The following is a 12,461-nucleotide window of genomic DNA, read 5'->3' on the forward strand; positions in this document are numbered from 1 at the left end:
ATACCTTCCGTACCCCAAAACTCTTCTGTGCTCCACCCGTCCATCCCTCCCTTGCCCGCTAACCCCTCACAACCACCGATCTTCTTATGTATTTATTTTTAATTATTTTTTTCTTTTTCACTTTTTTACAAACTCCTGTGTCGAGGGCCGAGTTTCAGGAGATGGCAGCAAGGGAGCTGTTCTGCTACCCTTGAAAACCCCGACCCAGAGCCAGGCCGTGTACGAATGGTTTAGCGCCAGGTTTTCCACGAACGTGCGTTGTGTGACGGACGAGGGCGCAGCCGCCTTTCCAGCCGCACCCTGTGTCCCAGGATGAGGGCCACGCCGCACCGGCCACGGATCTTTTCACTGGCTCTGTAACTTCGCCCTTTCTAGAATGTCATCGATTTGGAATCTCACGGCACGCAGCCGTTTCTCCGCTTCGTTCATTTGGCGATATACGTTTCAGTTTCCTTCGTATCATGTCGAGGTCTGACTGCCAGTCTGTCTTTAGTGTTGTGTGACATTTTGCTGTCTGCAGGTGCCACGGTTTACGTATCCATCCAGCTACTGAAGGACCTCTGGATTGCTCGCCGTTTTTGGCAATGATGAATAAAGTGGCTCTGAACACTTGACATTCAGATTTCCGTGTGGACATCAGTTTTCAATCATTCAGGGAGACACCTGGGACTGGGGTGCCAGATTACAGGGGAAGGGCATGTTTAGCTTTGCGGCAGCTTGCCAAACCGCCTTCCAAAGTGACTGTGCCATTTTGCGTTCCTCCCGGCAGTGGTGAGAGTTTCGGTTGCTCCACATCCTCACCAGCATTTGATGTTCTAGATTTTCATCATTCTGAAAATTGTGTTGAGGTATTATTTCATTTTGAGATAGGATCTTACTCTGTCTCCCAGGTTGGAGTGCAGTGGTGCGATCATGGTTCATTGAAACCTTGGCCGCCTGGGCTCAAGTGATCCTTCTGCCTCAGCCTCCTGCGTAGCTGGGACTTACAGGCATGTGCCACTGTGCTGGCCAAATTTTAAAACTTTTAGCAGAGAAGAGGTCTCATGTTGCCCAGGCAGGTCTTGAACTCCTGGGCTCAAATGATCCTCCTGCTTTGGCTTCCCAAGTGCGGCAGTTGCAGACATGAGCCACCGCGCACAGCTTCTAATTATTGTTTTAATTCACAGTTCCCTAAAGACATACAATGTGGAGCATCTCCTGTATTTGTCTGCCATCTGAATATCTTCTGTTGTGAGGTATCCTTTTTTTTTTTCTTTGAGGCAGAGTCTCGCACTGTTGCCCAGGCTGGAGTGCAGTGGTGTGATCTCAGCTCATTGCAACCTCCGCCTCCTGGGTTCAAATGATTCTCCTGCCTCAGCCTCAGCCTCCCGAGTAGCTGGGATTACAGGTGACTGCCACTACGCCCAGCTAATTTTTGTATTTTTAGTAGAGACGGGGTTTCACCATGTTGGTCAGGCTGGTCTCGAACTCCTGACCTCATGATCTTCCCACTTCAGCCTCCCAGAGTGCTGGGATTACAGGCATGAGCCACCCTGCCTGGCCCTGAGGTATCCTTTTAAATCTTTTGCCCACTTTTTAATTGGGTGCTTTGCTTTCTTGTTGAGTTTTAAGGGTTCTCTGTATTTTGGCTACAAGTACTTTATATGCTTTAAACAGATTTTTTCCTGCCAGTCTGTGAGCAGCAGAGTTTTTTTCTGTTAAATCCATTACCCTGCACAAAAGCTAGGAGGCATTTTAAAACAAACTTTTCATTTTAGAGCAGCTGTAGATTTACAGAATAAGTGCAAAGACCGTACATAGAATTTCTGTTTATCTGATACTCAGCTCTCCCCCTTATCAGCCTCTCACCCCAGTATGGTGCACTTCTCACAATTAGGGAACCAATATTGATCGTTACTATTCACCGAAGTCCACACTTTTCCCTTCTCCTATTAGCATTTACCTGCTAGTCCTTTTCTGTCCCCGGGTCCCACCCAGGGTCCCATGCAGCATTCCCCGGTCCATCTCCCTGGGTGCCTCTGGACGGTGACTGTTTCCCAGGTGACCATTTCTCATTGGTCATGACCTGGATGGTTCACAGGAGGACTGGTCAGAGGTTTGTAGGCCTCTGCAGCCCATTGATCTTGGATACCAGGATACACCTAGGAACACACACACGGGCATGCACACAGGCATAGAGGCCTACACACACACACACAGGCGTGCACACACACAGCATGCACACACATATAGGCATGCACACACAGGTATGCACACAGGCTTACACACGGGCATGCACACTTGTACAGGCGTGCACACAAACACACAGGCATGCACACACATGCACACAGGCTTACAGACACACAGGCATGTACACACACAGGCATGTACATGTACATACACAGGCATGCACTCATGCACACAATTGTACACAGAGGCGTGCAGGCATGCATACATACATAATCGTGCTCATGCTCCAGCCTGCGGTGCCCTGTGCCCGCTGGGTGGCAGCAGCTGTCTCACACACTCAAACTCCTCCTGCCTCTCCCCCCAACCCGCCACCCGCAGACCCGTTGCTTTGCCACCTCCCAGTGTCAGGACAGGCGGCCATGGCTAGCGCCCTCCTGCTGCGCCTCCAGGAGCCCTCACATCTCACCCTTTCGAAGCGCGTCCTGCTCATCCCTGGAGCCAACAGGCTGCGGGGCAGCTTCTAGTTGGGGTGCTCTGCATGTCTCTGAGGTTATCTCGGAATACTCTAGGCGTTTCTACTGCCACCCGTTGTTCACATTGAGGGATACTGGGGCCACTTCGGAGGTGATGCTTGTGAAGGTTCCAGTCTATTTTTAAAGAAATTTCAAAATGCACAACCTGAGGAGTATGCTTGCGAATTATGGTGCCAGACAACCGTGTGGGTCCCAAGCTCATAAGTGGAGTGATAATGCGGTCACTGGGTATACAGACGGGGCAGCACTGTGATATCTGTCACTGGTGTATTGCTAATCAACCAGCATCTTCTTGGAAGTAATTCCATCAGCCCCAAATGTGGAACCGCAGCAGATGTGTTCTTTGCAAATGTGACGGCTAAGCCAGGGAGGGAAGAGGGGGGTCTCCTGACCTCCCCAGGGTGGGTCCCAGCCAGAGGTGGACATGCAATTCTGGAACATGATTTGAGGAGGGATTGCGAAACCCTGGAGAAGCCTGCCACTTGTCATCGGGTGGTCCTGGAAGTCACAAAGGACCAAAGCTTCCCATCCTGCACGGGAGACACAGCCATTAACAGGGTGGGATCGTCGTCTCTGCCGCCGTGTTTCTGCAGCCTCCTTGAATCGCCCAGCACCAACCAGCAGGGCGTGGCTCAGCTGCAGGCGTCTGTAATTCCGAGTCAAAAGTCAGGATTCAAGCCTCCCATCTGTCTTACCGCTTGCCACCAGCTCTCTCTGAGACAGCGTTCTCATTGATAAAATGGTATGAGCTGAGGTTATCAGCTATGAAAATTACAGGTTAATTTAAAATACCTTTTTTTTTTTCTTTTTTTTTTTTTTTCTGAGACGGCGTTTCACTCTTGTTACCCAGGCTGGAGTGCAATGGTGCGATCTTGGCTCACCTCAACCTCTGCCCCCTGGGTTCAGGCAATTCTCCTGCCTCAGCCTCCTGAGTAGCTGGGATTACAGGCACGCGCCACCGTGCCCAGCTAATGTTTTGTAGTTTTAGTAGAGACGGGGTTTCACCATGTTGACCAGGATGGTCTCGATCTCTTGACCTCGTGATCCACCCGCCTCGGCCTCCCAAAGTGCTGGGATTACAGGCGTGAGCCACCGCGCCCGGCCTAAAATATCTTTTTTAAAAAATCTACTTTGGAATGCCTAACTTCCTGCGTTGGACATGTGGGAACAGTCAGATGGGAAAGAAAATCCTGACTGTTTTGAAGGCCAACCTTGCCCCGAACACGCATCACACACTCACTAAGTTGCTGTAAGATCTGAATCTTCAGCGTCAGTACTGGTGGCTCCGGACAGCCCAGTCTTCCCAAGCCCTTCCAAGACCAGTCACTTCCCTGACTGTCCTCCTTCCCATGGTGGCCTTTTTGGTCCAAGGAATAAACCCCTCAGACGCCCTCAGATACTTGTGCTTCAGCCTGGATGCCGCCAGGGAAGAGGCAGAGAATGAGGGGCTGACTGCTCCTCTCTCTAGCAGGCAGGGTCACTGTCACCCCTTGAGTTTGCTTTTCTCTGGCGTCTGCCCCATTTCCCTGATCTTTGCCCACATGAGGAACTCTGGCTGTGTTCCAGCTGGTCTCTACCCCCATACCCTTGCTGGGCCTTCCTTGCCTTGTAGCTGTTTTCTGTGCAAGAAACATCCCCCACCACCACTGAAGTCTCTTAGTTGGGCCCGAAAATTCCTATTACTCTTGGCCGGGTGCAGTGGTTCACGTCTATAATCTCAGCACTTTGAAGGGCCGAGGTGGGTGGATCCTGGCCAATATGGTGAAACCTCGTCTCTACCAAAAATACAAAAATTAGCCGGACATGGTGGCAGGCACCTGTGGTCCCAGCTACTCGGGAGGCTGACGCAGGAGAATTGCTTGAACCCGGGACGCGGAGGTTGCAGTGAGCCGAGATTGCGCCACTGCACTTCAGCCTGGGTGACAGAGTGAGGCTCTGTCCCCCTACCCCCCGCAAAAAAGAGAAAATTTCTATTTTTCTTTACAACTTCTGCATCAGGAAGGGTATACAACAGAGTCACGTGCCATGACACTCATTCACGAGAGCGTTGTTCCTGGTTGGGGAAGGCAGGAACCCTACTTTCCACCTCAGGAGAGGATGAATGAGGAGTCCGGCATGTTTATGCCCGGCACACTCCTGACATGGAGAGGTTAAGCCTGTGCGCCTCCCCGTGAAGCACCAAGTTGCAGGGTGGTTACTGGGGTGAACGTTAGAAGTACTCAGAGGGATACTCCTTTATGGATAAATATGCGTCAGAATTTAAAACAGGTGGGATGGTCAGTGTTCACCACGAGGCCGTTGCCCTTTCTGGGATGGAGGGGGACAGGATGGGGTGAGAGCTCAGCAAGACCCCGCCCTGTGGAAGCCATCCTGTCTTCCATCCCTGGGATGTGCTTCAAGGCCCAGTGACTATTCATGGCGGGTGCTTCCGAGTCACGGGAACTTGCGGGTTGTCATGGTACTCTGCACTTTTCTGGACTGTTATGAGCCTCTCAAATGAACCACAGCAAAATCATCCACCTTGCTTAGCAGTGGCCACAGTGGGCACCTCAGGAAGATGAAGAGTGAACGGGAAGATTCGCTGTAGTAGATACTGACGTCCTTAGCCGTGGTGAGCTGCAGACTGGTCCAGGGTCATCTGCACGGGACCCTTGTCCCTGCAAAGACAGATGGCATCCTTCTGTCTGCTGGGCTCCTGCCCTGCCCCCTGGGTCATCCTGCACCTCGCTGGTGAAGGAAGGTTTCTGCTTGCTCAGATTGGGAGCTCCGGGTCTCCGTGTCTCATTTGTGTTTGTGCTCCTGCAGCCGGTTGCTGGCATCTCCCAAGGCACCCGTAAATGTTGTGACATTGAATGAGGAAAGGCGGGGTATGCGCCTTTCCCGACTCTCATGAGGGGTTGAGTCTGTCACTGCTTCTGTAAGGGAAGCCCCCCGATGGTACCACAGGGTTCTGTGTGTTCAGAGGGAAGGGCACGGGGGGAGCCTCTTGGGCTTGTGGCCCCCACAGCAGTCCTGTGGGGTCCCAGCCTCTGCCACTGCTGCGATCTGCACATGACCCTGCGTGCCATGGCATTGCACAGGAGTGCCCGAGCCACACGGCCCTCCTGGACTCTCCGGGTTCCCGGGTGGTGGGAGCTGTAAACACCCTGGAAGTGGAGGGGGGGTCAGTTCTTTCAGCTTCATTTTGGGCCTTAGAGATGGCTGTGTGAGCAATGTGATAAATGTTGGTTCTAAAGTATGTGTGTTTGGGTTCCTCAGAGACCCCCCTGACCTTAGCCGCGCAGCTGGACCACTCCGTGGAGGTCATCAAAACTCTCAGAAACGGCGGGGCTCACCTGGACTTCCGTGCCAAAGATGGGATGACCGCCCTGCACAAAGCTGCCCGAGCGAGGAACCAGCTTGCCCTGAAGGTAAACCTGGGGCCCGTCTGACGTGGGTGCTGCCCCCTGCCCTGTCTGATCCCACAGTGCCCACCCTGGGGTCTGTGCAGGGTGTTGCATCCGGAGCTTGGAACTGCAACCAGGCTCAGGTTTTCCTGTCCTGTCTCCCGGGTGTCATTGCTTTCGGAATTTATGGTTCATAAGAACTCATCTCTTACCAAGAACCAGCTCAGTCGGGAGACCCTCACCCAGGCAGGCTGAAGGTATAGAGAGGCAGACACCCAGATAACACAACAGAGTGGCTCTATCCTGGGGACCAACAGCCTGAGAGCCTGCGAGGCTGACAGCTCTCCAGGACTGAAGGCCCTGAGCAGAGATCCATCCATGCATTGATTTGCTCTTTGATAGGTGATTCTTATTAATATACAGGTGTTCTACATATACATATAATTCAAGAATATACCAGGTAGGCAGCTGTTACCTGTCTACCACTAATTACAAACTAAAAGTAACTTCCACAAGGGGGCCATGGGGGCAGGGTAAACTTAATGTTTCTCAACAATCTTTCACCTTCTGTTCAGTCAAGGGACTTGTGTTTTCAACCCATAAGGCCAGTGCTGAATCCCGACCCCGTCCACAGCAGGAGGCTGCAGGCCCAGCAGCAGGTCCCAGGGAGCCTGTCATGCTGTGGGTTCCATGCCTCACCTTGCCCTGCTGCTGTCTTTGTGCTTCATGCCCCTGCCTTAGGCTGCACCCACATTGGTGCCCCTGAACAGGGTGGTGCACACCCAGGCATTCTCCACCAGAGCCCATGCCAGCAGGGATGGGATGTGCCACTGCAGGGCGACCCCCAAGATGGGGGCCTCTCTCTCCGTAAAGTCCCAGACTTTCACTTCATTTCAGCTGCACCCCTTCTGTTAATGTATGAGTCCATTCCCGTATTGCAGTAAAGAAACGCCTGAGACTGGAATGATTTATAAGAAAAGGTTTCATTGGCTGACGATTCTGCAGGCTGTTCAGGAAGCTTCCAGTCATGGTGGAAGGTGAAGGGGGAGCAGGCAGTTGATGTGGCCAGTGTGGGAGGAAGACAGAGAGGAAGGAGGTGCCACACTTTTATACAGTGGATCTTGTGAGCACTCACGAGGGCAGCACCAAGCGGGTGGTGTCAAGCCATTCATGAGAATCTGCCCCTGTGACCCATCACCTCCCACCAGGCCCCACCTCCAGCATTGGGGGTTACGATTTGAACTGAGATTTGGGTGGGAATGAGAGTCCGTTGGCTTCCTTGGAAATCAGGAGTGTTCTTGAAAGTGCAACGCTTGCTGGGTTCACCACCCTCCACGTATGGATTGAGGTGTTCTTCCAGATTGAGGAGATCTCCCGTGTGGAGGTGGTCTCCTGGGTCGAGGTGGTCTCCCAGGTTGAGGCGGTCTCCCGAGTTGAGGTGGTCTCCCAGGTTGAGGTGGTTTTCTGGGTTGAGGCAGTCTCCTGGGTAGAGGTGGTCTCCCGGGTCGAGGTGGACTCTCGGGTTGAGATGGTTTTCTGGGTTGAAGCAGTCTCCCGGGTCGAGGTGGTTTTCTGGGTTGAGGTGGTCTCCCAGGTCGAGGTGGTCTCCCGGGTCGAGGCGGTCTCCCGGGTTGAGGCGGTCTCTCGGGTGGAGGTGGTCTCCTGGGTAGAGGCGGTCTCCCGGGTGGAGGTGGTCTCCCGGGTCGAGGCGGTCTCCCAGGTGGAGGCGGTCTCCCGGTCGAGGCGGTCTCCCGAGTTGAGGTGGTCTCCCAGGTTGAGGTGATTTTCTGGGTCGAGGCGGTCTCCCAGGTCGAGGTGGTCTTCCGGGTCGAGGCGGTCTTCCAGATTGATGTGGTCTCCCGGGTGGATGTGGTCTCCCGGGTCGAGGCGGTCTTCCAGGTTGATGTGGTCTCCCGGGTGGAGGCGGTCTCTCGGGTGGATGTGGTCTCCCGGGTGGAGGTGGTCTCCCGGGTGGAGGTGGTCTCCCGGGTGGAGGTGGTCTTCCACTGGGTGTGTAGGTTACACAGTGCATCTTTTCTCTCTGGGGTAAATGTTGTCGTTGCTGTATTGCTGCCTAGGCCACACCACGAGCACACAGCACTGACCAGGCCGGGTACGGGTCTGTCTGAGTGCTGCAGGCCTCCTCGCCTGCCCTGCCTTTCTGGGCACTGTTTGGTGTTTCAGAACTAGAAACCTGGCTGTCTAAAGTTATACCCTTCTTAATTCCAGGGAGCCCTGGAGAAGCACTGGGACCTCAGGGTGTGGGTTGCCTCAGCCCGGGCGAGGGGGGTCCTGGTGCTTCTTTCTTGATCGCCTCACTCTGTGCAAAAAGGGTCATGAGACCAACAATGACAGCTCCCGATTTTATTTTTCCTAGACCCTTTTAGAGCTTGGCGCATCCCCGGATTATAAAGATAGTTACGGCCTTACCCCGCTGTATCACACGGCCATCGTTGGGGGCGATCCCTACTGCTGCGAGCTTCTCCTGCACGAACACGCCATGGTGTGCTGCAAGGACGAGAACGGCTGGCACGAGATCCACCAGGTGCGTGGCCGCTCCTCCGCGCTGTGTTCCCAGGAGCCAACCTCCCCCTCTCCTCCCATCCCCCGGACCAGCAGGGTAGCCTGAGGGTTAGATTGTGCCTTGCGGACTTTTGTTTGGCCTGCCCAGAATTTGTAAAAATATGGGCATTAAACATGCTTTTAAAATGTGAATGTTAGGGTTTGAAAACAGACACATTTGCATAGAAATAGACATTTCTGACTTCTCTGGAGAAACTCATTAGGCAAGGCTGATGAGTTTCTGCCCAGCAGGAGTGCCTGGCAGCTGTGGGGTGGACGCCCCCTTTCCTAGGAGCCCTGGCCTCTCCAGGTTCCCACTCTCCTGGCAGGGCAGGATACCAGAAAGCCCCGGTGTTTTCTGAGCACAGGGGAGCCCCAGGAAGGCCTGATTTCCATACACAAGGGGCATGTTTTTCAGACCCCACCTTGCAACTAACAGTTGAGTTAGGACATAGGTCAACTGTGGTCTTGGCAAGAAACAGACTTCACCTGCTATGTTCAGTGAAAAGTCTTTAACTGATCAGGTAGACATGTGGACAGGGTTAAAGGCTGAGGCCCCCACAGACGAGCAGTCTTGGGGAGCCATCAGCACCCGTGAGCTGACAGGCAGGGAGAGAAGATGGTGCTTCTGGGAGCAGTAGAGCTGGGCTGAGGAGAGAGCCTACAGACCCATGTTGGGGAGGACTCAGGGAAGGAATACCTGCCTTTCTTTGCTTGGCTGAGCCCCGCCAGAGTGGGAGGTCAGTGAGAGAGCACAGTGGTGCAGGCTGGAGGCCAGGGTCTCCAGGCAGAGGGGTGAGGTGGGTCTGGGAGAGCTGATGGGGCCTGTCCACCCAGGAGGTCAAGAGGAGGCTCTGGCACAGCAAGGGGAGGTCAAGGACAGAGGGCCCTGGGCTGGTTTCTTGCTTGGTCCTCTATACAGTGACTGCCATGGCTTCTCAGGCTACCTGTGTGTTTTCCTCTGCCTTCGCCACCTTATGCACCTATAAGGGGACTTATGCACCCTGCCCACTGTGGTCAGAGTGGGCAGCGGGGGTACCAGCAGGCCCCACCCTCCCTGGCCTTTCTTGTGGTAGGTCAGTTCTGGTTCATTGTCGGCCCTGCAGCCTGGAAAAGCCCCTATTCCTGCTGAGGTGTGAATAGGGATCAGTGCAGCTGCTCAGGGCAGCCCCAGGCCCACACCCGGGCAGAGCCCTCAGGAGAGGGAGCAGTAATGACCAGTCTTCAGAAGTCCTCCTCCCTGTACCTGTCATGAGATTTCTTGTGATTCTTGTGCTTTTCTTTATGAAAAAGGAAAATAACTTTCCCCTGTGATCATTAATTTTATGCGTCAATTTGGCTAGGCCATAGCTCCTAATTGATCAAACAGTATTCTAGATGTTGCTGAGAAGGTGTTTTTTTTTTTAACATGAGATTAACATTTTAAATGAGTAGGCTCCAAGTTAAGCAGATGACCCTCCATAATGTGTGTGGGCCCCATCCAGTCAGTTAAAGGCCTTAAGAGAAAAGAGACTGAGATCCCAAGGAAGAAAAAATTCTGCCAGAAAAAGACTTCAGATTCCCACTGAACTCTCCCTTGGGTCTGCAGCCTGCCCTGCAGATTTAAGACTTACAGCCTCCACAATTGCATGAGCCAACTCTTAAAATACTTCTATCTTAAATTTTATGTGTCTATTTTAAACTTTAAATGTTAAAAAATTCTCTGTATATATGCATATGTAACATGTAAGTATATACATGTGTGTGCACGCGCGCACGCGCGCGCACACACACACACGTTCTGTTTCTCTGGAGAACCCTGGCTAATACACCCCTGAATGTAGAAGCTGCAGGGTGAGTTCTTGCAGACCACTGGGGAGGTTTCTGGGTTGGGGAGCTGCCCCCTCCCTCAGTCTCCTGCCCTGCCCTCACTTTGTCTCTGGTGGAAACTGGCTGGTGTTTCTGCTCTCTCCTTGTTTCCTCTTCCTTCCTCCCCTGACCTCTTCTCCCTTCATCAACCAATGGTTCCAGCCCCAGATGCCCCTGCCTCCTCAAGTCTCACATGGTCTCTGCCTAACAGCTGCTGGCCCCAGGGATAAGACTGAGTTGTGAGTCTCTAAGAGTCGTGGACACTGGGGATGTCCCTCCTGCCTGGTCAAACGGAGAATGAGTTACGTGTCTTGTTCTCAGTCAACTCTCAGTCAGTGATTTTACGTGGATGGACCTGTCATGTGATGTCACTTGATGATACTGTAGAAGCAGTTCACTGATGCTTCTGTATTCAGGGCTGATACGGTTCTCCAGAGAAACAGAACCCGTGGGGTGTGCACGTGCGTGCATGCGTGTGTGTGTGTGTGTGTGTGTGTGTGCGCGCGCGTGTGTGTGTACAGATATAGACCCAGGGAAAAGTTGATGGCACTGCATGGATCCCCTTTGTCTCTGGCAGAATCTCTTCCTCTTCAGGGGACCTCAGTCTTCTTTCTCTTAAAGCCTTTAACTGATTGGCTGGGGCCTTCCCACATTATGGAGAATCGCTGACTTTATTCAGAGTCTCCTGATTTTGTGAGCAGTCACTGACCTCATGAAGATGGGAGCGCCCCTGGAAGAGGAGCATTAAGTTCAGGCTTCCTTTCATGAATCAGCCCCTCTAGGCACATGAAAGAGGCTCCTCTTTGTAAAAATAGTCAAATGCCGCCAGGCGTGGCATCTCACGCCTGTAATCCCAGCACTTTGGGAGACTGAGGCAGGCGGATCACCTGAGGCCAGGAGTTCAAGAGCAGCCTGGCCAACATGGTGAAACCCTGTCTCTACTAAAAATACAAAAACATCAGCCGAGCGTGGTGGCGTGCACCTGTAATCTCAGCTACTCAGGAAGCTGAGGCAGGAAAATCGCTTGAACCCCAGAGACAGAGGTTGCAGTGAGCCGAGATTGCACCACTGCACTCCAGCCTGGGCGACGAGAGTGAAACTCCTTGTCAAAAAAAAAAAAAAAAAATTAGCCAAATGCATATATGAATGCCTCTTGAATTAGTGTTTTCCGGATGTCTCTTCCCTTTAGGCATCGGTGCTCTGGTTGCTTTGCTGATTTTTCCTTTTGAGCTCTGAAAGTGTGAGTGCAGCTTTAAACCTCCTAAAATGTGGAGTAGTTCACTGATCCCCAAATCCAGCCACCAGCACTTTTGCCAGAATAGCTGCTGTGTTTCTACCTTGGGGATTCCTGGAGCTCCGTCCCTGCCCCTCCCGTTCCCCCACCTCTTTCCTTTTTGCTGCCCTCTCCCAACCAGGCAAATGTCTCCGTCTCTGGGCCCATATCTCCAGCCAGCCCTGGGATGGAGGTGATGGTGGAGGCTGCCAGAAGCCTTGGCTGTCAGTCACTCACTGCAACTCTCAGCTGCGACTCCTGCCTGAGGCCCTGTGCTTGCATTCAGAGCCTCGCTGACCCCATGCCACCCAGCCACCTTGGTCCGGAGGCCTGAGCCTGTACCAGTGCACTGGGACCTTGAAGTCATAAGCCCCTGGGCGGTGCACCTGCTCCTGCCTCAGCTTGGAAAATGCAGAGCAGGGCTTGGAAACCCAGCTGGGTGCGTTCACTGCCCTCTGGTGGTCCACTCCCTGTTCAGGAAAGGCCTGTAAAGCCATTTTCTCCCCTGCTAAGGAACCTCAGTGATGTGTGTGAAGCGGCTTTGCCTTCGCAAGCCTCGTCCCCTTCATCTGCAGGGTCCTTGTGTCTATCGGAGCAGATAAGGGATGGGCTCAGGTGCCCTGCACAGGCCTGCAGGAGCAGCAGGCAGCACTGCCCGCCCCCCGGATCATCCTCAGCAGCAGTCACATT

At 53.2% G+C, this 12,461-nt stretch overlaps 1 protein-coding gene across 9 annotated transcripts in view; it reads left to right on the forward strand.

Moving 5' to 3' along the window:
* SHANK2 (SH3 and multiple ankyrin repeat domains 2) overlaps positions 1 to 12,461 on the forward strand; it is a 687,472-nt gene that overhangs the window by 159,859 nt on the left and 515,152 nt on the right. For all 9 annotated transcript variants that reach the window (XM_032282493.1, XM_032282495.1, XM_032282494.1 and 6 more), the window contains 2 exons: positions 5,961 to 6,112; positions 8,466 to 8,633. In XM_032282493.1, the coding sequence (XP_032138384.1) occupies positions 5,961 to 6,112; positions 8,466 to 8,633 (320 nt within the window). The remainder of the gene's footprint in view (positions 1 to 5,960; positions 6,113 to 8,465; positions 8,634 to 12,461) is intronic.

The sequence above is a fragment of the Sapajus apella genome, unplaced genomic scaffold, assembly GCF_009761245.1.
Source record: "Sapajus apella isolate SASKATOON/1434 unplaced genomic scaffold, GSC_monkey_1.0 scaffold14, whole genome shotgun sequence".
Lineage (NCBI taxonomy): Eukaryota > Metazoa > Chordata > Mammalia > Primates > Cebidae > Sapajus > Sapajus apella.